Source organism: Nothoprocta perdicaria, unplaced genomic scaffold, assembly GCF_003342845.1.
Source record: "Nothoprocta perdicaria isolate Ctin4 unplaced genomic scaffold, notPer1 scaffold_112, whole genome shotgun sequence".
In the NCBI taxonomy this organism is placed as follows: Eukaryota; Metazoa; Chordata; class Aves; order Tinamiformes; family Tinamidae; genus Nothoprocta; species Nothoprocta perdicaria.
The window spans coordinates 1,421,139-1,447,441 of record NW_020454228.1 but is presented as its reverse complement, the minus strand read 5'-3'; the positions used below and the strand labels follow the sequence as shown (position 1 = coordinate 1,447,441).

General features: G+C 45.9%; 1 protein-coding gene across 2 annotated transcripts in view; it reads left to right on the top strand.

Moving 5' to 3' along the window:
- Positions 1-662: 662 nt before the first annotated feature.
- The window catches only part of MAP7D2 (MAP7 domain containing 2), a 43,739-nt gene continuing 18,098 nt past the window's right edge, over positions 663-26,303 (top strand). The window contains exons 1-6 of one of the 2 annotated variants that reach the window (XM_026052320.1): positions 663-734; positions 11,869-11,946; positions 15,138-15,301; positions 22,093-22,207; positions 23,030-23,128; positions 24,979-25,089. In XM_026052320.1, the coding sequence (XP_025908105.1) occupies positions 725-734; positions 11,869-11,946; positions 15,138-15,301; positions 22,093-22,207; positions 23,030-23,128; positions 24,979-25,089 (577 nt within the window). In that variant the 5' untranslated portion in view covers positions 663-724. The remainder of the gene's footprint in view (positions 735-11,868; positions 11,947-15,137; positions 15,302-22,092; positions 22,208-23,029; positions 23,129-24,978; positions 25,090-26,303) is intronic. The other variant, XM_026052312.1, reaches the window with a different exon arrangement.

Genomic DNA, 26,303 nt, shown 5'->3' with positions numbered 1-26,303 from the left:
TGAGATTAAAGGGGGAGGAAACAGTTGCTTTAATATTTAAGGGTTATTTTGCCTTTCTTTTTCCAGTCATAAGCAAATTCTAAGTTACAAGCTTTTGCTTTTAAACATCTATACTGTGAATGATACATAGCAGCCAAACAAAGCTACACTTGTTTGATTTGCAGAATCAGTCGGGTTAAATTTCCTGCCAAGAAATTGTTTTACTAAAACCACAGTTGTATATACCAGAAAGCAGGAGAAGGAGGAACAAGGAAGATTTAAAAATAAAATAAATTTTAATTAGGAATTGCCATTTCAGCCATATACAGGCTAGACTAATCATAGACTTAGAAATTATACTCTGGACATACCTTAGAAGAATTTACACTCACTAGTTTTCTTCTTCAAAAACATATATTTGCTCTGTATTATAACTACGTATCTTAAAGGATAAATCATCATTCTAGATCTTTTCAAAATCAATTAGAAGTAGCATTTGTTTGAGAAGTATCACCCACAAATCTCTATTTTCTCACATGCACCTCGTATTTTTCTCTGTTGCGTTTATGAAGAGCACTGCTCATGCATCCTGACACACACGGACACCACACGTTGCTGGACTGTTATATCCTGACTCAAACCTGAACACCAGGAGCAGCGTAGCCTCTTTAGTGTGTGGTGGCTTAGGAGACAGAGCGCGAATTCACCCGTGGCTCTGGACTTGGACACGTTTGTGGTGCTGCTCATGGGTGCAGGTAGGGCCTCCTTTCCTGTCAGAGCTGCTTACGTGACGTGCAAGTCGTTTGGCTCTTCTCTTAGCTGATTTTTAGCCGACCTGATGATGTTTTGATAAACTGCAAGCACTAACATTTCCCCTTCTGCCCTTTATAAGTAGCAAAAGAGAAATCGCCACTGGAAATGACCCTTTCGTTATTGTTGGCTGGTTTATCTCAGCAGTTAAATGTTGTGGCACTGGGTTAAACTTCTAAAGTGCTGGGTTTGTCTGTTGTCCCTGTCTGCCTTAAAGCCTGTCAGTTCAAATGTGTCAGGCAGCTAATTAGATGCTGTGAAAATCAGTATAAAGTAATCTCAAATGGCTGGATTTCCTGCAACATTCAAACTCCACGTTTAACTCCTCTTGGCTCCTCTCCCACGTTTTTGTTGTCTGATTCTACGCGAGTCACTCCGAAGTCCCTTGTGCGCATTATTTTCTGTTTTCTCTGAAATGTTATGTTATAAATATGAGCAGACATATTTCTGAATCTGTTGTTTTTTTCTCAGCAACTTCCATAATTTTCCATAGATTTTTCTGAAGTTATCACCATTTTCTTTTTTTGCAAGGCCATTCTGTTGTGACTAACAGTGTCTGTGAGACAGAAGATCCTTGATGATGATGATGCATCCCCTTTCACTGAAAATACTTTATTGCTCAGGGCTTTGTTATGATTTTAAGACTTGCCTGTCTGCAAGTTCTTGGATCCTGTATTAGGTTCGACAGGAGATGAGGCGCGGAGAGGACTGTGCTTAACCTGCCTGCCTGTCCTGCTTTCCTCCCCTCGGTAATTCTTGCAACAGGATCTACAGGGAGCTGTGTTCCTGCAAAGAGGCTAAAAGCAGGAGATGCCACAGAATGCAGGAGGTGCTCAGCCCATATTAAATGCTTTAAATCCATTGCTAGTAGGAGGAAGGTGGTTGCAAATGTCCCAGCTGCCAAGAAAACTGCAATAGAAACTTCTATCGTAGTAGACATCAGAGAATCTAGTGTATAGGCACAGCTCCATAGGATGGCAGGCTTTTTAGTGCCTCTAGAAGTTTTTCCAGATCATGCATTTGAAGAATTTTGAGTTACCAAAGAAGTATGTTTTGGCTAGATTTCTACATCTGTATTTAATATGGATATACTTGGTACTTTAATAGGGATGAGGATGGAAAGTAGTCGCTCAGAAAGTGCTACAAGATCAGAGAGGAGAGCTGGCCCAGTGTTCAGCTTGGGTTCCTAGAGCTGTATGCGGAGGCGTCAGGACTAACGTGACTCATGTATTTTGCCTAGGTACAAAACGGATTCTCTTATACTGTGATGGTTGAACCATACAAGTGTTCTAATAAAGATAGCTGTAATTCTGAACGAATTAAATCATATATATATACATATATATATATATATATGTAGGTGAGGAAGGGTGAGGAGGAACTTCTTTCCTGTGAGGGTGCCGGAGCCCTGGCACAGGCTGCCCAGGGAGGCTGTGGAGTCTCCTTCTCTGGAGCTCTTCCAAACCCACCTGGATGCCGCCCTGTGACACATGTTTTGGGTATCCCTGCTGGAGCAGGGGGGTTGGACTGGATGGTCTCTCGAGGTCCCTTCAACCTCAACCATTCTGTGATTCTGTGATTCTAAGCTGAGTGACCCACTAGGCTTTGATTGTCTTTTTTTTTTTTCTGAAACTGAATCCTGAATGAAGTGTGTGTATTCATCTTTGTATGTAGTCTAAGTCATTAGACTTAAATCTTGTTTTCATTTATGCTTTGTCCTCTGGTCTTAGCAATTTCTTTAAATATTTGTAATTATTCCAAATCCTTGCCCTGCAATAAAACTTCCACTTTTTAATACTTGAGAAAAATCATTGGAGCACAATCCACTCCCATCTCATGTGCAGAAATGTTTTATTTTGATAAATCAGCTTTTATTGGGCAGGTTAGGTAGCTATATGTATGTAATATGTTTAGTGTCCTTATTTATGTAAATGAGTAGGTTTTCACCAGGAAAATTGAGTGAATAATCCTGTGATGAACACAGATTATTTTGCAGTGGCAAAGACGCAGATGCTTGAAGTGCGGAGAAGTGAAGTGCTGTTTAAGGGCATAACCTTTGCAAGGGATGCACCAGGGATGGGCCTTGTTGGTGCTAATGTGTGAGCTTAGCTGGATGATATCCCTCATCCTTTTAAAACAGTCTCTTCCAGGTACTGACCTCATAGACCTGATTCCCTCTGGCCGTTTCTCCAGAGGACAGACGCTGTCTTTGCATGAGAACGGAGCAGGATTCGGGCAGGGGGTGTGAGGCTGAGCGTCCCCCGGTGTCGCAGCTGTGACTGTCCTTGGGCCCCTCACGCTCCCGGCCTCCCTGACAGCTGCTGCAGCTCCGTGTGTTAGTTGGGTGGCCTGTGTCAGCGATAAGGCAGTCTCTGCTTTGGGGTTCATTTCCTAGGCATCTAGACGGCCTCAGTAGTTCTGACCCTCTAATCTAGTTGAAGGGCCAGAGTCGAATGAGTCTCTTACTTTTGGAGGGCTTCTGAAAATTGTTATTCTACAAAGACATAGCTGCATTTTTTCCATGCGGAGTGGCGGATATTAATTGGATCCAGAAAAGCAGTGACAGGTACTAAGATGCAGTCAGTGGGTGCAGGGGGAGGGCTGTGAATATAAAGCTTGCTCCCCGCGCCCGTGGAGGCGGCTTGTGTGGCCAGCGCTGGGTCAAGTCTCAGCACTTTCATGGGGCCACTGCAGTGAAGCTCAGTTTCCGGAGATCCATGGCCTGCATAAGGCATTAAAGGAAAAAGTGATTTTTTTTCTGTATTTAAATGGGTAAATATTCATAGACTAACAGTAATTATATGTTAGTCCGAATTATAGGAAGACACCAAGACTTAGGCACCTGAAAACAGGAGCTGGATGGAAGGCACTCTGATCAACTGGCCAGAAACATAAAACTGTCCAGTTACTAATGCGAGGAATGTACATTGAAATGCAGCACAAAAAAAGAGTAAAGATATTTAATTGAAAAAAGTATTTCTTCTTTATGAGAATTTGCTGTGTGTATTTCAAGAATAGATCCCTTTGGTTTTGATACATCAATGGATGTTCTTGCTTTCCCTTACATAAGTCGGTGGGAAATGTTAAGGTAAAGCACATTAAGTCCAGCGTTTCAACTCTTGCTCCTAATCACAAGTCCACAGGGGATAAAGTTCACTTGATAATATCCACTGCGGATTAATCAGCTTTACTTCTCCCTTGAAGCTTTTGCCAAATCACAGGGAAAAAAAAAACATACTTTTTGTATCTGGAATTCAGCCAGCTTCTTTTGGCATGACACGTTATTTCAGCTAGGGACAGAGCAAACTGGAAGTCACAGAGCTTTGTCATTGATGGATGTTTTATTAAGAATAATATTATTTGCATGAAAAAACATAGATGGATTCTTATTCTGTGAAATGTGCTATACGCACTTTGCTCACCATAAGAACAGGGGGAAAAACCCTTCTAAAGCATTCTCCAACATTTCAGTCATCACTGACTTAATGGCAGAGGAGGAAGTGTTCTGAAAAATGAAGGTAACAGGAAACTTTATTTTCTAGGAAAAGAATATATAGGCATATTTAGGGGGGGAAGGTAGAAACAGCTTGCATTTTGTAAACATTATTCCAACTCAGATAGAGTTTCTTCCCCAAATATCATTTCTATGCAATTTAGGGCAAATCCCAAAGCACAGAGAGATATCTCTGTTGTAGTTTCTATTAAATTAGACTCCAAAAAAAAAAAAGTATTAGGTTTTACAAAGCTTTCCCTATGTGTATGTGTGTATATATATATATATGTATGTATGTATATATGCATGTGCAGCAGAGTATTCGCTGTCAGCGTTAGGCTGTGCGAATTGCTGCCTCGGCCGCGCTCATTCATCACGGCCCTGACTTCCCAGGGGGATTCCTTACCCCGAGATGGAAACTTTATCTCATCCTCCTTTCCCGTGGCTGTCCTTGCATATTTTTCCGCCTCGCCCTTTTCCAGTGACAGCGACTTTCTCGCGCTGAGGAAGCGCTGGCGAGTGCACGGCGCGGGTTCTACCCGGGGCTGCCGCAGAGAGCGCTCTGCCTGAGCTGGCCTAGAAGCAGGTCGGGTTTTGCTCTGCTGTGCTTTTTTGGACAGGGACCTTCACATAGAGGGAAATTACCAAGTTCTGCTGTAATCGAGCTCCTCGCAGTGGCCCCTGTGCTGACAGTTCCTTCCTGCAGGGACCCAAGATGGACCGTTTTGTCCACCAGCCCTGCAGGCAGAGACCACCCGGGAGCGCAGGGATTGGGGATTCCTCGGCTTCTTGGGGATTCCCTATAAAGGGGGTCCTTTGACCTCCAAGTTACCTGAGATTGGAGGTTTGCAGCTGCTCCATTCCCATCCTGTGACGTTTCTTTTCAGATACAAGAACCTCTAGCAGCAACGTCGTGGACTAAAGCCGCGCTCTGCGGGACCTTGAGCTGGGCAGCTTGATCCGTGCCAGGCTCCTGCGGCTATGGGAAATTCCCCCAGCGTCTGTGGGGCAGAGTCTGTAGCGAGGCATCCACCTGCGGAGCTGTGGGGCTGCGCGGAGGTTCGACCTGCTGGAGGTGCCACCCCAGGGGCAGCTGGGCAGCGGGGCAGAGTCAGATGGGGCACAGGGCTGGCGGTGTCAGTATCCACACGCTGGGACACCCGTTCTGCCCCGCAGACTTGTCCAGGCGCTTGCCGGGGGGAAAGCCGCCCATCCTCTCCACATCACCCTCTTGGTGAACATTGGCTCCTGCAGCCCCTGGTTTGAAATTACGGCATCAGAGGCAGCGGTGAGTGTTGGAGTTAAGTGTTATGACTGTCTGCAGAAGTGAAAGACAGTAAAAGTGACCGGCCTGGAGCACTTCTGGTTGCTGATCATCTCCTTGCCCACAGGAGGGCCGTGCAAGACCGTGCACCGGCTTTGCAGCCTCCCACTGAAAGCCCTGGGGTCTGGCGGGTCTGGACAAGCCCTTCCGCGCTCCCTGGATGTGTTCGCTCCTGCTCAGGAGCACAGTGAAAAGCTGCAAGACAAGCAACGTGTAAGACTGAGATTCAGTGCTGCACACCAACAGAGCCAAGCAGCTTGAGGAGGAGGAGGATTTTGGCGTGTGGGGGGGGATTGCAGGCTAGCAGCCTTCTCCCACCTCCTGTTACTGCTTCCATCTCATTTGCTGTTGCTCAAAACAGTAGGATCTCTCAGTGAAATAGCAGTTTTCCCTTGGGCTCCAGCTACCCCTATACCTAATAATAAGCACGTAACAAATTGGTTGGTGCTCATATTTCAATGTGCATTTCAAATCCAGAAACACATTTTTTCATCAAGAACTGAAGTGGATTAGATTGCAGTGTAGATGCAAGCATTATTTCTAGTTTGATTCAGCAAGTTATGATGAAAGATACTCAGTTTAAAAAAAATCACAGTAGTAAAAGTCACTGGAAAGAAGCTAAATTGCTTTTATATTGATGTATATGTTCCTAAAATGCACTTGTTTCATTGCCTGTTGAAATCACAGAGGTGGAGAAACAAATACGCGTGTGTGTGATCCTAAGACACTTCCTTTGTATATTTGGGGCAAAACAACTACTACTTTGAAGCTTACTGGCTTAAAATAAGATTTTTTTCTTGCAAAGGTTACGGGACAAAAGGAAGTAGCCAAGCAATGTTTGCAGAACTTACTGATGCTCTACTTTATTTCCAACACTTTTTTTTTCTCTAAAATTGCTTATTACAGTACAGTCCATAAGTGATAGGACCTCTTTTCAGACTGAAGTGGTATATGCAAACGGACTCTGGTCCTGGCAACATGTTTTGCACCTTTTTTTCTTTTATATATGAAGGAGTAATTCTGTTGGCGTCAATCAAACTGCTCTGTGTAAAGTGATAAATGCAAAACCCCTAAGCCGTTGTCGCTGGCACAATTGATAATCCGATCAAAGTGCGCTGAGTGAATGAAAGAAGCAAAAGGACATGAAGTGACAGAAGATTGTTGCATTTGTCACGTATTTTAACTTTTTTCTTCCCTTATCACATTTTATAGAATTTGGAAGTTCATTTCAGTCAGCTTTTAACTTTTTGTAGGGCATACCTTGTTGCCAAGTTCTCGTTGAGGATTTCGGCAGAAGCAGATACGATTCCGGAGACTCTGGGGAGAGCAGGAGCGGAGCAGACCTGGGCTCGGGTCTCAGCTGCAAGCTCCTGCCACGGCCATTTGCAGCTACCCTTACAGCCCTGTACTAGCTACGGCCCAGCACTTAATGTTTACATGTGTGAACGTTTATTTGTATTAAAATTTTATACGATGCCCTTCACAGCAATCAGCCCCTTTCTCTTCTAGCAGGGGGGTGATGCTGTCAGTAAGTGGCTGCGGGATGGCAGGTGCTCAATAATCCGGGGGGAAATCCTTCCTTTTGTCTGCTTTGCCCTTCCATTGGGAACCGAGCCTCTCTGGAGAATAAGTGTTGGTAATTGGAGAGGAAAGGGAGCATAATATAATTAAGATGATGGAGAGATGGTCCTGATGCTATTCAGCCTCCGTAAATGTTTCTGCACCGGCTTCGCTCAGCAGCCTGTGAAGCCTGACGCCCGTATCCATCGCCTCAGCACATGCCCATGTGCGAGAGGGATGCGCTCTCCACAGGAACGGGGCTCCCGAGACTGCTGCAAATCCTTCTTTGTTTAAGGTTTGTATGTGAGGAACATGGCCCGCGCTTCCGAGCGAGCTGCGGTCACGCGCTGGATGCAGAAAGCAGTGGTGAAATGGAGACCGTGTGTTCAGGCGTGCCCAGGATCTGCTACTAAGCAGGTTTCAGAGCACAAGTCTGGGATAAATTTCTGTATTTACTCGAGTAATGACTCTCTTCATGCATAATGTGTTTGTGTGCAGACTTTTTTGTCAAAGAAGGCAACATTTTTGCCTTGTTTGAAAGGATAGATTAGAGCTTTTGTTGACCAAGTTAGGGATATACAGTCCTTAGAGGAACTGCAGTGCTTGACGAGTTAAATATTTCATTCTTGTCTTAATAAATGATTGATATGGTCTTCTGAAGAAACTGATTTTTTTTTAAAAAAAAAAAAGACCAAATTGTAGCTGAACCACTGCTGTTCAGGTCCCTTTTTGTGCAGTGTTTTGGTGACTGCGTACACTTTTAGTGAAGCTTAAAAGGGCAAGAAAATAAAAATTTGCCTGAGGTCTGGTGTATTTTTCAGTTATGAAAAAAGTGTTTCAGAAAGTGTTAGCAGAGACATTGACATACTGGGGCTGTGCTGCATGCGTGTGTGTGCTGGGGGCTTGTCTAACAGGGGCCTCTTCAGTAAATTAAATTATTAATCTAGTGCCTCATAAATAAAAAAGATGAGCTAATGTATTTTATCAGCTCTCCAAGTGATCTTGTGGTGCTGTCTGCTGTATCTGCAGGATGCTCGAGCCTCAACGGGGCTATGGTTATAGCTTTGTAGGTTGTTTTCCCTCACCATACAGTAAGAAAGATTTTTTTTTTTTAAATGCATAATCAGCCAACTACCTAGGTATACTTTATATATCTTTTATTAAAAGTTATTTATCACTACTGCACGTGTCGTGTATCTGCTCCCCGCTGTATCTGCCAGCCTGTGTCCTAAGCAGTTAGCCCAGGGTGTCTGAAACGACCCTGAGTTTGGCAGATGAACCTTAGTACCTTCAGTTACATTAGCATTAATTAATAACATTAATTTGTTGAAAATTGGAAAAACAAAGCGTAGTTCTGTATGTGGAGGTTGGCAGCAGGCTGTAGCCGGAGCCTTCCTGCGATGGGCCGCGAGCGGAGGAGCGACGGCGCCTCTTGTGAAGGGGAGCAGTCCGCGGGGTGCTGCACTCTCACGGTGCAGTGGTCGCTGACACCCTGAAGGTGAAATTTCCAGCAGGTTTCTCTCGCTAGGGCTGCGCGGGAAGCAGTGGCAGACGGGGACCTGCTTCTAGGATCTTGAGAGCGGCTTCGAAAGGGAGAAGGTGGATGGCGGGGATCAGAGCCGCGGTTTGGCACGCGGGCCTGTGTGCAAGCAGGGATCCCTGGGGTGCGGAGCCCGCGCGCCTGGGCCCCGCCGGCAGCACCGGCAGGACCCCGTGCTTCGGCAGAAACCGGGCCAGAAACAGGACGCAGGAGCCGAAAGGAATTGCTGCTTGGGCTACGACCACCCTCTCTCCCGTCCCTCGCTTAGTGACAGCCGCGTTTTTTTGCTTTGAAAGCCCACACAGACCGTGCGTGAGATGGAGCAGGGTCAGGCACCGCTCCCTCACCCTGAGGAGGTTTGTGCTGCCCCTCAAATCACGTTGGTCAGCGCTATCAGTGCTTAGTTCACACGTGTTTACTCCAAGGTAACGCTCAAGTGTTAAGCAAGGCCCAACCAGCCTGCGTTTCTGTGTGTCCTTCGCTGCTGCTGCACGCCTCTGCTCTTGAGGAATGGGAGGCTTAGTCCTAAATGTGGAGAGTCCAGATTAAGCTGAGTGCGCAGAATGTTCACCTGAAAGCATTTTTCACCTCATCATAGTACAGGTTTTTATTGGTGTGGCCCGTGTTCCTTGTTTCATTTTAAATACAAACCTTATTCTGCCCTCTGCTGGTAGATCATGTCATGGACTAGAAATAGTTCATGTTATGAACTAGAAATAGTTTGGAATTATTTTAATTATAAAATTACAATTTAAAAAAAGAAAAAATCAATTTGCATTAGCCTCTTGTTTGCAGTCTGCCTCATACCGCAGGTAATCATTACAACCACCACATTTATAATATATAGTACCTAAAGATGCATAGGAGATATTTAAATAATTCTGACCAAATTAGCATATCAATCTAGACACCAAATGGTTACCCTGCAAGCAGTTACTCAAATGGAGCTATCGACTTTAATAAAGCTACCAAATTTCTGGGTTTTGGCAGGCAAATGAATGCCAAACAAAATCAAGTGCTAGAGCATGTGCCCTTTTGATCCTGCTCTCGCTGCATTTGTGTATCCTGTGAAGTCTGTACTTACTGGCCTGTGTGCTGTTTTCTCCACACATTTTTCTTTTATTCCCATGCCGGAGCATTGCACATATAATGAGCAGCTATTCCATGTTTTTGTTGTGGTTTTATGTGTGGTCAAGTCTGTAGAGTGCTGGTCCCCAGGACAGCCTTCAAACTACAGATCTCTATGTTTCCTGTCCTGTGTCAGAAGGAATGGAAACAAGAAACGTAAATCACAGTTTCCTTTGCTACAGATGTGATTCATCCCTTGAGCAGGTTCATCTTATGGCTTCCTGAGCCTGCAGACCTAAAAGAAGAAATGTGCCTGCTAATGTATCTGCAAAAGGGAGCGAAATAAGGATGGTACAAACTGCTCTAATTGCAAATTATCCAAATTTCCTAAGTATCTGACACTTCAGCCTCTGTGCTCTCTTAATATTGTCTGTGTGGGGTTGAGAGATCCAAACTCTGACCTGTTCAAGCAAGCGAACCTCAAAAAAGCCCCAGAAGTTTCAGCCCGTGTCACTGCGTCAGCTTGGATGCCGACAGCAGCCATGAGCTAGGCTGGGCCTTTTAGATCGCTTCTGCCAGAGGCGTTTGTGAAGGAGCTGAAGCAGAGATAAGAGCTTGCTGTAATTTTAATGATGGGCGTGAAGGGACATGTCTTTACCAGTGGGTTTCATAAATATTTGCTGAAAGGAGGAGAGCAATGAGAGTCACCAGAGGGGGATCTAAATGTGGTCCATGAGCAGGGACTGTCTGCCGTTCCACAGCCTCCTCCTCCTCCCTCTTGCTTATTCCCATCCTGGTTTTTGTCCTTCACATTGCACTTCTTCTGTTGAGACTTCCTGGAATTGCAGCAGCCACAAGGCACGAGGAAGGCTGTATTTTAAACTGGTGCCTTTCCCAGGAAGATCTTTACTTTGCAAAATCCTCAGACAGGATGCCCTCAAAGAGGAAGCCTGAAACTGTGACTTTTCAGCAAGCGAATAAAAGTTACAACTTGAGTAACTTTTCCACTCCTATCTATCTGGAAAAAAACAGCAGCTTCAGTTCTTAGAGCAAAATGGAAGGGAATTTAATTATACAGTAGCTCAGCAGGGAGCCCGAGTAATGATTGCAAAGGAGGCAGAGCTGTGACGTGAAGCGCTGCCCGTGTGCAGGGCAGCTCTGCTTGGCCCCAGGAGATCCTGGAGACAAGGAGAGAGAAATGAGGGCACCAGGGCCCTCTGTAAGTGGCTCTGTGAGGGCAGAGCTGCCCGAGGATGGCATCATCCAGCAGGTCTACCAAGGCAGTGACCGAAGCCCATCCAGAAAGCCCGTGTTGCTTCCAGAGAGCCGTCCAAGAGCCTGGCCACGTTCTGCCACCTGCAGCTCGCAGGGCAGCAGGGCTGGCACGTGAGGCGCCTCGTGCGCCACTTTGCCCGACTAAGTCGCACATTTAGCGGCTCTCGCTGTACCGAGAGCTGCGCCGCCTGCATCTGGGTGCAAAGCTGAGCTCCGGCTGAACAACAAGCCTGCTTCTACGCACCTATTCCGAAAGGAAAGGCGGTGCCTTCCTGCAAGGAGCTGCCGCGGGCTGCTCGGTGCCTGCTCCAGGCAGCAGGGCTGGCGCTCGCATGGCCGCCAGCTGTGGGCAGGGAGAGGGGGAGCTGCTTTGCCTGCTTTCCCAAACAGCCCCACTTGAAAATGATGTTATTAAAAAAGATAATACCTAATCGCTGGCATTTTTTTTAACATATACTCTCAAAATGCTTATTTGTTCGGAGAAGTGGGGTCAGGTGTTCATATTACGGACTTCCGCATTAGGTGGAATACTGCTGTCGAGACGTCTGCAAATCCCAACTTGGTTACCCCTCTTCATGTGCAGAATCATAGAATCACAGAATGCCGAAGGTTGGAAGGGACCTCAGAGGTCATCTAGTCCAACCCCCCTGCTCACACAGGGTCACCTAGAGCACAGGGCACAGGGCTGCGTCCAAGCGGGTTTTAAAGATCTCCAAAGAAGGAGAATCATTTTTATTGTGTTAAATGCTGTCGAATTTTGGTTCATTTGTATGCTTCATTACTTTGGCTAACAGTTTCTACCTTTCTCTCTGACTTCAGCCATTGACGGATTCCTAAAAACCGATGAAAGACAAAGACTGGCAAGGGAGCGGAGAGAAGAAAGGGAGAAATACCTTGGTAAGATAGCTGGGGACATATGTATTTTTTATGTGTATGTGTTGTATGTGTATGTGGCTTAAGTTAATAACATGACATTTCTCCTGTTCTGAATTTTAAATAATGTGGCTCAGGCTATTCCTAGTCTTCTTTGACTTACAATTATTTCTTTAAAATTAGCTCATATACAGATAAATAAATCGAACCAAGGGCACATTTGATTTCCATTCAGCTGCTTTGTATAGTCTAGTTAGAAGTTAATTTTCCTCTACAACAGATATACTTTTGAATATAGGCCTATATACCACATATTGACCGTTAGGATTTTGGCTTGTACAAATACTGAAACAGCCTTGAATAATAGTTAAATAGTAGGATTATTTGCTGAAATGGTCTCAATTTTAACTTGGTAAGTTTTAGCCCTATTAAAATATATCTTGGATCTGGTAACAGACCTAAAAGTGGGTGTTTTTCCATAAGCTTAAAATGATTAATCTTCTTTCAAGAGAATGAAAAATACATAAAATCACTTCTTGAGTGACGTTAGCTTTAATTTCAGAGTCTTTGAAGTATTGTTTCTTGCTTTTAATCTACTACTGCTACTTTCAGGGAAAATTGTGCAGTTCCATTTACATTATATGTGTGTGTGTGTGTGTGTGTGTGTGTATGTACAGTTTTTAATATATGCATACATGCATATAAAGTAAAAGAAAAAAATGTGTTTTATTATAATAACAAGAAGCCTAGTAACGTGATTTTCTTGAGATTGCCTCACTGTATCTATTAGAGGAAATTGCCAATTTTTTATGATTTTGTTGAACTGAATATGGGGGTTATTTTGAGAAAATGTTAAAATAGTGAGGACACTTCTGAAAAGAATCATAGGAGAAAAAAAAAAAGTGCTTTTCTTAAAACAAGTAAATAGCCTGTGACCATACCTTGATAAAACATCAGTCATGAGAGCAGCGATTTGACATTTTTAGTAATGTGGGCTTAGTTAGAAAGAGGCTTCCTCGTAGTTCCTGTGAAAATTCACCAGGATCCTCAGTGGGGATTTAGGTTTTAGCAGCTAAATTTCCCTGTGCTTCTCTCTGTGTGGAGAATGCACCAACTTGAGTAAACCTGACATGCCCTGCAGTAGTAGCTTATATCTCCTGCAGGTATGTTCAGTCCAGCCTTGCTCTTCTGTCCTCACGATTATTCCTTCTTTGCTGGTTCCTGAGAAAATGACACAAAGAGTAGGTTGAAAAGGAATTGGATTAAAAAGTGGAAGAGAAACCGGGTGAGAGGAAAGCTGGAGAATCTGGGACTGGTTGTCCAGGGGGATTTGGCACAGAGAAGACAAGGAAAAAAGGTTTTAGTTATATTTCTTTTCTGGAAGCCTATTTCTTTAGGGTTAAACCCATTTCTAGAATGAGCAGCTCTAGTCTTTGGCCTCAGCAGATTTCTATATGTGGCAGATTTCCTCTGGAAGCTGCCCAGTGAGTTCCCCAACAGACAAATCTCCATGCAGCCAGCAGGTACTTTGCAGCAATCTAGAATAACCTTCTCATCAAAGGCAAAACTCCTTAATTAGTGTTTTTACATCCTTAAATGAAATTAGGGAGTACTGAAAACATGTCCTTGATGACAGAATGGTTTGCTTTCAGAATCTAGAAAGCCTTGCTGTCCAGAATCAGTCTCAGGTTTCACCTACTTAGAAGGTAATCCAAACACCAGTCTCTAGACACCTGATATTTATTTATTTAATTGGCTCCAGCATGCAGTTTTTCGCAGTTCTGTCTGACATTAGACATGGACTGTGAGTGATCAGTCACAGATGCTTCGTCATCTCTGAGGTAACTCTTTATCTGTTGCTCAGTCTGTGAATCCAGGCTTGGGTTCCCCTGACCTGTGGAAAAGAAAAAAGAAAAATAGTAAGTTCTTGTGAGGCAAAACAGGAAGCCATCACTGACCATATTTGTAACAAGTGGAAGGCTTTGGTTTTCCCTAAAGGAGTCTGGGCATGAGGAAGAAGTTGTGTCTTGTAAGGAGACAGTTTTCTAGGGGAAGAAGTTGAACGGCTGGAGAAAGACCCGATGTTGAGAGAACACTGACATTCAATGGGGGGTTGGGGACAGATGGGGACTAGGGGTGACTGAAGGCTGTGGATGAAGAGCCTGGGAGCAAGGAGGGGGAATTGATACAGCAGCTGCGGAGTGATCTGAGGAAGTTTGATGTATGTTGGGGGGATTTAGTGGGTAACGAAACAGCAGCTCAAGCATTAACCCAGGCCAAAGAGGTGAGCAGAATAAGGGACCGGCTTTTGTATGAACGGTGTTAATTCTGGCTTTCCTCAACTTTCAAGTTCATAGGCAACTGTGATGATAATATTCTTTCATACCGGTGGTATGTATGTTGGTATATGATATTACAGGCTTGTGTGTATGTAAGCATGCTTATTAAACTCCTCCTCTTCTGCCTTTTAATGGAACACATTTGCATGACAGCTGTTTTTTCTTCATGGTTTATCACATTAACTACTTCTGCTATTTAATTTCCCTCTGTAAACATGAAGCAACAGTCCTGTCTGTAGAGTTGCCATCATCCCTAATCACAGATTTAATATCTGAGAAGAAGATTATACCTACAGGTAGATGAAGCAACTGGGACAAATTGTCAATAATATAAGTAAATTTTCTTCGTGCAATGTACCAGAAGTGGATAACAATTTAACACAAAATTATTAACAAAAGGGTGTATTCTCAAAATTTCCTGGGAAGTTTAACATATGTCTCAAATATTTATTTTGAAGACGACACCATAAAGAGAAGAATAGTTTTAAGAAGATTCCAGGGACTTTTGCTTCAAAATATATGACTGCTTCACTTTAAAAACTACTGGGGATATGTGTTATTGTCTAAAGAAAGAATTTGGTTTTATAGCTGCAGAAGGATTTGAAGCATATACAAAAGAAGAGTTCCTTACTATTCTGCATGCTCTTTTTAAAGAGGTAAGGGGGCACACTGTCACCTTGTGTCTCCCCTCTTAGCGGATCAGTTGGACTGGCTAATCATTGCAGCACTTCTTTACACTCTGCTTTTGAGCGCAGGGCACTACAACCTTGTGTATTTGTACTGGCTATTTTACTCTATCATGTCGTACTACCAAATAATTATAAAGCAGGAGAAAAATTGCATGGAGTGAAAGGCACCTTCTTTTCCCTTTCTAAGCTGCAAGGGAGCAGCAGATACTGGAGAAGGAGAGAAGGGCAAAACTTCAATATGAAAAACAAATAGAGGAGCGATGGCGAAGACTGGAGGAGCAGCGACAGAGAGAGGAGCAGAAGAGAGCAGCTGTGGAAGAAAAGCGGAGACAAAAGCTCAAAGAGGAGGAGGTAAGGCCCACTGGGAGGCATCCTGTAGAGCTGTTGTATAAGCTAGCATAAAACAGAGGGGAATATGACATGCATTTCACTCTTTTCCCTTTTTCTTTTGATTTGGAGACATTTGTGTCTTATTTGGGAACTGCAACACTGCTGTAAATGCTCTACTACCACTTGTATATCAAAAATGTATTCAGAGTCTTTTTTGTTACTTGAATTTTGTCTGATCTCTACGATAGTCAGCTACTTAGGCTAACGTATCTGGGACAGTCAGACATAAAGCACCAGCTTGTAAAGATGACGGTTTCCAGAAAATGGCAGGTTTTTTTATGCTTTGTTTGCACTAACTACAGAAACTGAGATCACGTTTATGTATTTTTTCCTCAGCAACACCAAATCAGAAATACTTACGGCAGCTAAAAATCTAGGTTGGTTTAAAATTCGAATGTAGAATAGAATTAATCACATATCTTTAGAAGTGTGTTTGTGTGTTCCTTTTCTGCTGTCTCTACTGAGATCATTTAAGGTTCTTTTTTGCTCCAGTATGTCTTACTTCTGATACAAGTCTCTAAATGCAGTATGTGTGTTTGTCTCCCTGCACGACACTCTGTCTGAAACACCAGCACTGCTACTGCAGCTGATAAAGAATTAATGATTTTTGGAAAAGGGAATGATGGATTTAAAAAAAAAAAAGTCGAGATGATGTTGATTTTTTTCCTAGTTCCTATGCAAAAACTCTCTCGGAATCTGCAGTTACTAAATCCCCCCGCCTTTGCCAGTCCCCCACCTTTTCATCAAAACATCTTAATCAAAATAGCAAAAGAGATCAAATATTTTCACATGGGATCAGAATAACATACGTCTGTCGAGTTTTCTTCTGTGTTTGTTTTTTTTTACTTGCTTGAACCTGAAGAGAAAATTATATCCTGCCATTCTGCCATTCCCCTTCCGTCTGTGCCGTACTGATTCTGCCTTCTGCATAATAGCTGAAAATTCACTTTAAAATATTTTGTCGTGCGGATCGCTTGAAATCCGGGTTCTGTTTCTGCCGTTTCCCTAACAAAGGGGAGGAGGTCTGTCTCCTTCGGCAGCCACATCACGGATGCGGCAGGACTTTCTTCCCCGGTGTTTCCAGCTGTGGCAACCTTTTCGGCTAAGCCCTTTGCAGGATCCCCTGCTAAGCTAAGGGCTTAGCCCTTGCATGGATCCCCTTTGCTGGGGGCGTCGGAAGCGGCAGGCGAGGAAAGGCCAGAGCAGGCTGGCCTCTCCTATAAATAAATAGAATAATATAATATAAATATATTTCCCTATAAATATATTTATAAATATAAATATATTTCTCTATAAATATATTTCTCTATAAATAAATAGAATAATAATATAAAACCAAGCAGGCTGGGTGCCCCATGGCTTTGCTTGGGCCGGGGTAGCCAAGGCCGTAAGAGCAGCCGGGGCGCTGCCAGCCCGGGCCCCAAAGCCCCTGTGGGGGAAGCCCTTGTCCTGCGGTGCCCCCCGGCCGAGGTGGATGCAGGAACAGGCCAGGAGCACGCCGGTGCTGCGGAGTTGTTGTTCCCCAGCACCAGCAAGTCTGTTACAGCCTGAACTGCCGCCCACCACCAGCGTCCATGCTGGGAGGCCTCACCCCAGAGAGAAAGGCCTGCGGGCCTGTCCTGCAAGCTTAAAAAGGCCTCTTAGGGGAGGAGGCCGGCCCAGGCCGGCTCCTTTCCCTCCTTGTGAGCTCTGCTTTCCCCTTTCTCAGGTCGAGGAAGCTGAGAAGGGGCTGTGTGGGCAGGAGGGTGGGATGGGGGGCTTGTTTGGGAGCGGAGGAGGCCCCGACTGAGGCACTTCTGAAGGAGCAGGGTGTGGAGAAGGACCATCTGCAGAAATGGGAAGGACGGCGTAGGAGGAGGTCGGGGAAGGGATCCCCAGCACCCCCTGGCATCCCGTCAGAGGCACCTGGCTTGGCCTGGCTGTTTATCCTGTGCCTGTGAGATAGGACTGGCCCGTCCCGTGAGATAGGACTGGCCTGTCCTGGCTCTGCGGCAGCCCCCAGCAGCTCCGGCCTGTTCAGAGAGGAGGTAGCCAAAGACCAACCTATTCTGGCTTGTTTTCGTGCTGCTGTTTTTCATAATATATTTGTTTTAGGCAGGCCGGAATGTCAGCTCTGTTATTTATTCTGAGAAAACGTGTAAATAGCTGTAAAGATTATCCAAAGTGCCTTGTGTATGCTAGATACTAGCAGTAGATGGCCCTCTTTTTACTCATTCTCGATTTAACCTACAAGCAAAGCTCATAGCACATCCTTTCTTTTTAAAATGGAAGCTCACTATAGCTCTCCCACGGAGATTATTGTCTCTATATCTGTGACAATTAGAGTTCCCAAATGAGGATCAGATGGATAGTGTTCAATATGTTTTCCAGACAGCACTGTCACTGTAACATAGACAGCAGGGTTTTTTTGTACCTTGTTTGCTGATGGAGTAAAGCCTGGTGTCCTTGTTTTTAAAAAAAAAAAATAAAAGTTTTAATGTTTAGGTTGCTTTTGCTATGCTTCTGTTTATTAAGGTTGGTTTCTATTCTATTTATTTTTCAAATTCAAAATATTGTGCTAGTTTAGAATGCTTTTTAATAACTGTCCTTTGCTCATATAAAATGGTTTCATATTGTTCTTTATCTAAGCTGTATCTGCAGGGCTTGTGAGGTTTAATAATTTTGTTCTGCAATGCTTTAATGAAAGACTTTTTGCAAATGAAAATGAATGGTCATATCATGTAATTGAAGATTTCAACCTCAAAATGGAGGTGGCACAGGCTTTCAAATATGTATGAAACATCATTTATTCTCTTTAAACCATTTCCTCCTGCGTTTTATTCTTAAACTGGTGCAGTTAGTGTATTCTGTGGTCCACAGACTAGGGAATGGTGTCAGTCCTTGCTCCAAGCATCATTAGAAAAAGAATAAAAGAACACAGATTGCCCAGATAATTAACTGAAACTTATAATCTGCTTTTATATTATCCTTTTTTTGGGGGGGGGGTTAATGTGTAATAATATCCATTAGTTATGGAAAGGAAGAAAGATTCTGTAGAAGTGTGTGCTCTTTAATGGAGAAAAATAATGGAAGGGCTATTTTACTTTTTAGAGAGCAGGTAGAACGGAATATTGGGGTGACACAACCAGCAGAGGAAAGTAATGAAAAGAAATATGGAAGCAGGCTGCAGACAAGAACTGGCAATGAAATAGGAGGTTTGGGGAAAGTATAGAAAAGAGTCTGGAATAAAATGAAGCTATTGTGTTGGGAGGTGTAAAATAAAGATAAAATTGAGAAGCCTGAACTGGAATAAAACACCCACATGTGCATTTTCTTGATCATGTAATTTTCCAATGTAAAGTAAGAAACAAACTGCATCCGAGGGGAGTGACTTTGAGTTGTGGAAACTGAAAGATGGCATTCTCGCAGAAAGAGTGGATACGAAGTGATAGCATATTCAAAAATATGTCTTTGGCTTTGTTTTTCCTTGTGCTATTGCAGAAAAGTCTCTGCTTCGGCCTTATGCTGCGTTGCCTCCTTCAGGAAGGAAAAAGGAGGAGGAATGACAGGTAGAGAGTTTGCCTGGATGCTGATGCATTGACTAGGCAGAGAGGAAAAAAAAGGAAGGGAAGGGAAACTGCTGCCTGCTTTGAGCAGTTTTGCATGAGGTTAGCTGGTGCATCCTGGTCCAAAGATGGAGAGAGGAGACAAAAGCAAGGAGAGCACGGAGCAGCAACCCAAGCGTTGCCTTCCTGGAGATGCAGCAGGATATCCGTGACAGCAGGATAGGCTGCCTGGCTGAAAGGTAACAGGCAGGAGAGCTCAGAAACATAGACCAGGTGGGCAAGAATTGTCCTTTTCCAGTTTCATATAAAGGCTAGAGTAATGAAACTCTTTATGGTACAAATAATAATAAATCATAATAAAATCGGGGGAGAAAAGGCAGTTAAGACACACCCACAAAAGGTAGTGGCTTGCTGTTGATATCCATGAGTAGCTGGTAGTGAGGATGGTTGAGGTGGGAACCTTGATCAGAAGTACATTATGAGAAATCCTGGTAGTGGAAGAGATCCTTCAATGAAATGAAGAGACAAAAATATATTCCAAGTATTCAGAAGAGGTGGAGTGAGCATACAGTTCATTGAAATGTGGTGAACATGTACAGAGGCTCAAGGATGTTGTGCAAAGCTTATGAACCCAGACATAAAGCTCTGGCAGAGCTCAGAGTCCAGTTGGAGGCCTGTGGCCAGTGGTGTCTCCCAGAGGTCAGTACTGGGCTCGGTGCTGTTCAACCTGTTCATCAGTGACTTGGACAAGGGCACAGAGGACACCCTGAGCAAGTTTACAGATGATACCAAGCTGGGTGGAGTGGCCGACACTCTGGAGGGCTGTGCTGCCATCCAGAGGGACCTGGAGAGTTGGACAGCGAGAAACCTCCTGAGGTTCAACAAGGACAAGTGCAGGGTCCTGCACCTGGGGAGGAATAACCCCAGGCACCAGTACAGGTTAGGGGTCGACCTGCTGGAAAGCAGCTCCACGGAGCTGGGAGTCCTGGCTGACACCAAGTTAGCCATGAGTGAGCAGTGTGCCCTCGTGGCCAAGAAGGCCAATGGGATCCTGGCTGCATCAGGAGGATGTTGCCAGCAGGTCAAGGGAGGGGATCCTGCCCCTCTCCTCAGCTCAGTGAGGCCGCACCTGGTGAGGTATTGGGGGCAGTTCTGGTCTCCCCAGTATAGGAGGGATGTGGATGTGGGTCCAGCAGAGGGCAACCAGGATGATTAAGGGACTGCAACATCTCTTGTATGAGGAGAGACTGAGTGAGTTGGGCCTGTTTAGCTTGGAGAAGAGAAGGCTGAGAGGGAATCTGATTAACATGTATAAGTTCATGAAGGGGAAATGTAGGGAGGAAGGGGCCAAGTTCTTCTCAGTGGTGGCCAGTGACAGGACAAGGGGCAATGAGTGTAAGTTGCAACACAGGCAGTTCCATCTCCAGGTGAGGAAGAACTTCTTTCTGTGGGGGTGCCAGAGCCCTGGCACAGGCTGCCCAGGGAGATTGTGGAGTCTCCTTCTCTGGAGGTCTTCCAAACCCACCTGGATGCTGCCCTGTGCCCCGTGCTCTGGGTGTCCCTGCTGGAGCAGGAGGGTTGGATTGGAGGATCTCTAGAGGTCCCTTCCAACCTCAACCATTCTGTTATTCTGTGATTCTGTGGTAAAGGTTTAAAGTAAAACCTTTACTTAAGTCCAGTAAAACCTGCTGGACTCATCTGCTGAGGGAGCTTGGTCAGAAGCTACATCAGTGGAGAAACAGGAGATACGTTTGAACAAAGACTGAATGCAGTGATAAAATATGGTAGGGAAGAATAGGGGGCTTAAACCAAAGTCATGAGTCAGTGGGAGGAGATCATGTGACCAAGAGATGATGTAGGAAGGATGATCTGAGATATAAAAAGATAAGGGAGACGGTGTGGGGGGTTGACAGGAATGCAAGGGATATGTTTTAATCAGCGAAACAGACTTTCAGGAGTGAAAAGCCTTTGTTGTTGATCAAGAGTTTGGACAGAGTGGTATTTTTATGCTACAGCGGGAACTCTCAGCCAAGGCAGTAAGTAAAAGGACTCAAAAAAAAACCCAAAAAAAAGAGAGGAGGGGGAGGCAGCAGGAGCAGCTCATCTGCGGTAGTAGAAATTGTATTGCTGAAATATGAGGGTGAGGAGTTCGCTAAATGCCAGCTGCTGCGTGGAGGAGACCTGAGAGCAGAGGAAGGCAGTGATGGGGGAGTGATGGGTGGGGAGGGACCAGGTTTATCTGCTTGAGAGGAGGAAGAGGAAGGGGCAGAAATCATTGCCCCCACAGTAAGTGCAGAGCAGCGAGGGGAACAAAACTGACCCCGGGGTTTGAGTGAGGGGTAAGAGGTGGTGGGGAAGAGGAAGACCCTGCCTAGCTGTGAGTTAAAGGTAGAGGAAGATTTGGGGAGGGAAGGAATCTTCTTAATATCTTCAGAAAATCCTAATGCAGCAAAGCATAGAGAAGAGCCTGGGGGTGGCAGGAGGGAAAAAAAACAACAAAAAAAACCCCAACCCTGAACAGACTAGGCGTGTGCTTAAAAAATAGGCATCTGCCTAAGCTGCATTCTAATATAAATGACAGAAAAATAATCAGAAACCCTTAAGTGTGTGCATGTGAAGAACCTAGCGGAAGAAAGGAGGGGAGTCATCATAAAAACGCATAAATAAATTACTCATCCCTCCAAGTAACCTACTTTGGGTGGGGAGCGATGGCTTCTGTGCGTGGCGAGGAGGAGCCAGGGCCACTGCAGCAGTGGAGCGGGGCCGGGCCGGGCGGCACCGCTCGGAGGCCCGCGCGGGCAGCAAGGAGTTAATGCTGGCCCAGCATTATTCCTGCACAAATCAAGTCCGAGCGCAGCAGCAGCAGCAGCAGGAGCAGCGGCAGCAGGAGCAGATGCTAGGGCAGTGATGCAACCTGTGTTATTTACTTAGGCCTCGGGAGTGACCTCGGGGCTGGCAGACAAAGGAGCCGCGTAGCTGGAGGTAGGTGGCCAGGCTGGCATCCTCCTCATTCCGCCCTTGCCCTTCTGTCGGGAGCAGACTCGCGCAGAGCAACAGGGCAACTGTTTATTCTATGTGTGTTTTTAGCTTGGTTTCAGACGGGAAAAAAAGAAGCTCTGAAAGAACTTATTTATATCTGCTTCTATCTTTTTTTTTCCCCCTTTTTTCCTTTTTCCTGTCTCTTTCCGTGGTGCCCCCCGTGCCCAGGAGCGCCTGGAAGCCATGATGCGCCGCTCGCTGGAGCGCAGCCAGCAGCTGGAGCAGAAGCAGAAGCGCTGGTCGTGGGGCGGAGCGCTGGCGCCCGGCTCGGCGCCCAGGGACGGTGAGCGGAGCGGCGCGGAGGGCGCGCGGCGCCGCCCGCATTGCGGAGCGGGCACCCGCGCGGTGGCGGGCGGCGGGGGTGCTCCCCACGGCGCGCGGGCCCGGCGGGAGAGCCCGCCCGGCCTTCGGGGCGCGGGGGCTCCAGCGGAGCGGGCGGGAGGGCAGAACGCCCCACTTGCCCTTTCTGCCCCCTCTCCCGCGGTCTCTTCCCCCGCGTTGTCTCCCCACGCAGCGCGCTGCCCGAGCACCAAAGCGCTGTCCGAGCGACATGGTGGTGTCATTCGGTGCGCCTAAAACCTGATGGGGATTTCTGGATGACTCTGCAGCACCTGCAGCTTAAAATAGTTCCACCCTGCTCCACCCCCCATACTTTTTCTGTTGCTGCTCTTGATTTGGTTTCAGAACAGTTTATTTCTGCCATAATCAGTCATGTTCTGCTTTTGTGTTTCCGAGATGCATGCCTTCTGTTTGGAGTCATTGTAACTTAGTTAAATTTGCCAGGTTTCAATACGCCGTTGTTGCGGAGAAAGGTTATGCATGTTTGGTGGGGTGGTGATGAAATACGGATATTGCTCTCTTTCAAACAGCGTATAAATATATTTAAAAGGGCATACATGCTGTAGCTTTTTGTTTGTTTGTTTTCATGGCATTAAAAAGCCAGGAAAAGTAAATTTATTTGACGTTATACTAAAAGCAAGTCTTTTATGCTTTGGCAAAGCAAGCAGTTTGTTTTTGTGATACCGTTTATGCTTAATCCCACCTCCCCCAACATACTCAGTAATTTCTTTCACCCTCTTTTTGCTCTGATTTCTCTGCTGTGTAGGTGAATCAGAAAATACCCCACCCCCTGTTGTAGGTTTAGCTGCCAACACCCTTCCTGCAGACCCTGTGACCTCTGCTGCTCCTGCCGATTCCTTCAATGGTATTTGAGAGCATCACAGCACCATCGTGTCTTGTTTATAACCGTCCTAATCACTGTGATCCATCCACCGATCTGGTCCCTCCTAACCACTGTTTCCGTATTATTTCAGTGTGGTACGCTGCAGCATTACTGTTAGAGATGTTAGTGGACCAGTTGTCTGCTTAATTTCCTTTTAATTTTGCCATGGTGGAGCCGTGCATGCCTCACATCCCAGCGCAGTAGAGGCATTTCATGATGACCTCACTAACTGTAGACTTTTATAACTTGGATTCTCACCTCTGTCATTTCTGTGGATGTGTTTGTTTGTATATGTGTATAAACATATATATATACTTTATAGTTTTACTATAGGTGTCCAGGGAAAGGTGATGTTTAAAAAATGATCAGTTGCACGGTAACAGAAAATAGAGAGCATCTTGCATGGTAGCAGAAAACAGAGAGCATCTTTCATCAAGTCAGTCCTATTTTGCCATCTTGAGGGGCTTTTACCGCAGTATCTTAAGAAAGCAAATTTCACGTGTAGAGCTATAATTTCAGCATGCTAAAGTGGATTTTGGCCATGCTGGCATTCGTAGCAATAATTGACTTTATGTTTAGGCAGCCATATTCACTTCCCGCTTTTCTTGTGTATTTCTCAGTTTTCTTTTATTTTGTGATATAGACAAGGGCGCCAAGTTTAAGGCTGGATTGCATGTACAATTTCAAATTTTGGTTGCAGATGTGCCTGGCTCTGAAAACGCAGTACAGCGTGTGCTTTTAACAAGCAGGCTCCTCTCCGCCCCGAGGAGGAGGAGGAGGAGGACACCAAAACACCTTCTCCCGCTGAAGCGAAGCGGGAGCCGGCCTTGGGTGTCGCTCCTGCGGAGCACCTGCCCTCCCAGCACTGCTGTTCCAGGCACACGTATTACAGTTGGTGTCCTGGGGGTTGCTTTTTCCCAAAGAGGAGATTTGGATGCGCAGCTGATGTTTTGCAGCACTGCCCCTGCCTTACTAAAGAGGCAACGTAGAGAATCGCGTGGTTTGCTGCAGTCAGATCTTGCAGGTGGCGCTGGGCAGGGTTGCCCTGATAGGGTGGCGGTGCCACCGTGCCGCAGAACTAGGGCCACGTGCCTGGCTCTAGCTGAAGGGATTTGGGGTTTTGAAAGAAGCAGATTTCAAACTTAAAAGGCGAAGCCTCTGTGCTTTTACCTCCTGAGTGCCGTGGGGCTATTGCCGTATAGCAACGTACCGTATAATGTACTGTATAATATACTGTAGTGTGTATATACGGTGTTTCAGAAGAAACTGCAGCCCCAAAATGAAAGCACTTGCAGGAATAACAAAATCTTCTTAAAAAAAAAATCCAGCAAAAAAGACAAAGCCAGGTGGCTGGTGTCAAAGCGGTCGTTGTAAGGACGACTTGTCGCTGTGTGGATAGGCGAGGTTCCTGTGGCAGAGTAATGCCTGGGACCCACCGCAGCGCTTGGGCACTGGCAGGGAGGGCAGAGCGGGGCTGGAGGTGACGGCTGCGGAGCTGTCACGTGTGCCGTCACCGCACTGTTTTCTCGGGGAGCTTTCTGCTTGTGCCCGTGTGGTTGTCGCGCTGCCCCTACGCGGTTGTTTGCCGGTGGCGCTGCAGGGCACGGGCTCTTGCAGCACGAGGTGTCAGTCGCCAGCAGCAAAGGCGTAGAGCAAAGCAGGGCTTAGAAGCTGCTGGTCCCCAGCAGGCGGAGCAAGCTCATCCCACTCCGTGCCTCCCTCCGTGCTCCCAGCAGTGCCAAGGGCCAGGAGTAGCAAGCGCGAGGTGAATCTGGGGAGTTGGTCCAGCACTGTGGCACGAATACAAATGTCTTCAATGCCTCTCTCTGCAGCGTGTGACAAACTTTCAGCTTCTACAATGAATCTGCCAAAGCAAACGGAGTCGCCCATCAGTAAGCGCCTCTCCTCCTCCACCGCGGCTATCACACATTCCCCCGACAGAGGCAAGTGACCGCGCGGCGCCCCTGGCACCACAAACTCTCCTGCTGGGCTCAGGGCTCTTCTCCCTGTCCGGGTGTCTGTGTGTCTCTCTTCTGGCAGTTATTCAAGAGCAGAATTCCAGCATTTGGAGGGTCTCAGGTTAGCTGTTAGTGTGAAACACACTGAGAGGGTTTTGTAGCCTACGTGAGATTGTGGTGACCTGAGGCCAGGGACGAGCACCGTGCTCCTTTCACTGCTTATTTTTCTGGTTGTGATCCTTCAGCAAGCAAGGTTGTAAAGAGGTGCTGCCGCTGCTGCAGTTTCCCAAGTCCCTGTGGCCATAGCTGAGCAATAAGAACGAGAAGGGAAAGCAGCCCCTGGCAGGAGAGTGGGCATGGGATGCAGCGCTGGCAAAACCCTGTCCAGGAGCCACCTGGGGCATCTCCATGAGGTGACCTGCCTTCCTGGGCCCTTCCGTTGGATGTGAAAACCTCATCCGTGAGAGGCTCAGCAAAAGATGATTATCTGGTTGGATTAGTGGTTACTAAACACCCCAGAAAGGAGAGTGTCACTGCCCACCCTTTGTATTTCTTTGTTTTTTGCTATTTTTTTTTCTGGATATCTTCTTTCTTTCTCTCTTTCTTTGTCTCTTTGTCTCTTTCTCCCCTTTTCCCCTTTTCTCCCCTTCTCCCCTTTTCTCCCCTTCTCCCCTTTTATCCTCTTTCCTTCTCTCCTTCTTCTCTCCTTCTCTCCACCTCTCCTCCTCTCCTTCTCTCCTTCTCTTTCTTTCTTGTCTCCCTTTTTAACTGTAGTGAGAAAAAATAGAAAAATGGATTGACTGGAATAAGTGACAGCAAAGGTGTATTTTTAGAATGAGAAGGGAAGGTAGATTTCCTTTCATTTCTGTGTTGCTAAACGAAAACACATCCCTAGCTTTGAGGTTATTGTGCTAGATTCCTTCCGATGTGCCTGTGATGGAAACATTTAGAAACGTTCCTCGTGTAGTTGATGCTTGTATTTATGGAGTGGGAAGGCGCGTGGTACAAACAAGGATTATATAACGGGGCTGAGACTGCAGGTTTTAGACGCGTTCTGGGACGCCTGGCACCTGGTGAGGAGCCGCACGGTCATCCCAGGGTTTCACCTTTCCTGCGGGGAACGAGGCAGACCTGTTCCCTGCTGAGTCACGGCAGCGACCATTTTGCCTCCGTGCAAGAGTGAAATGCAGCACAGTGTT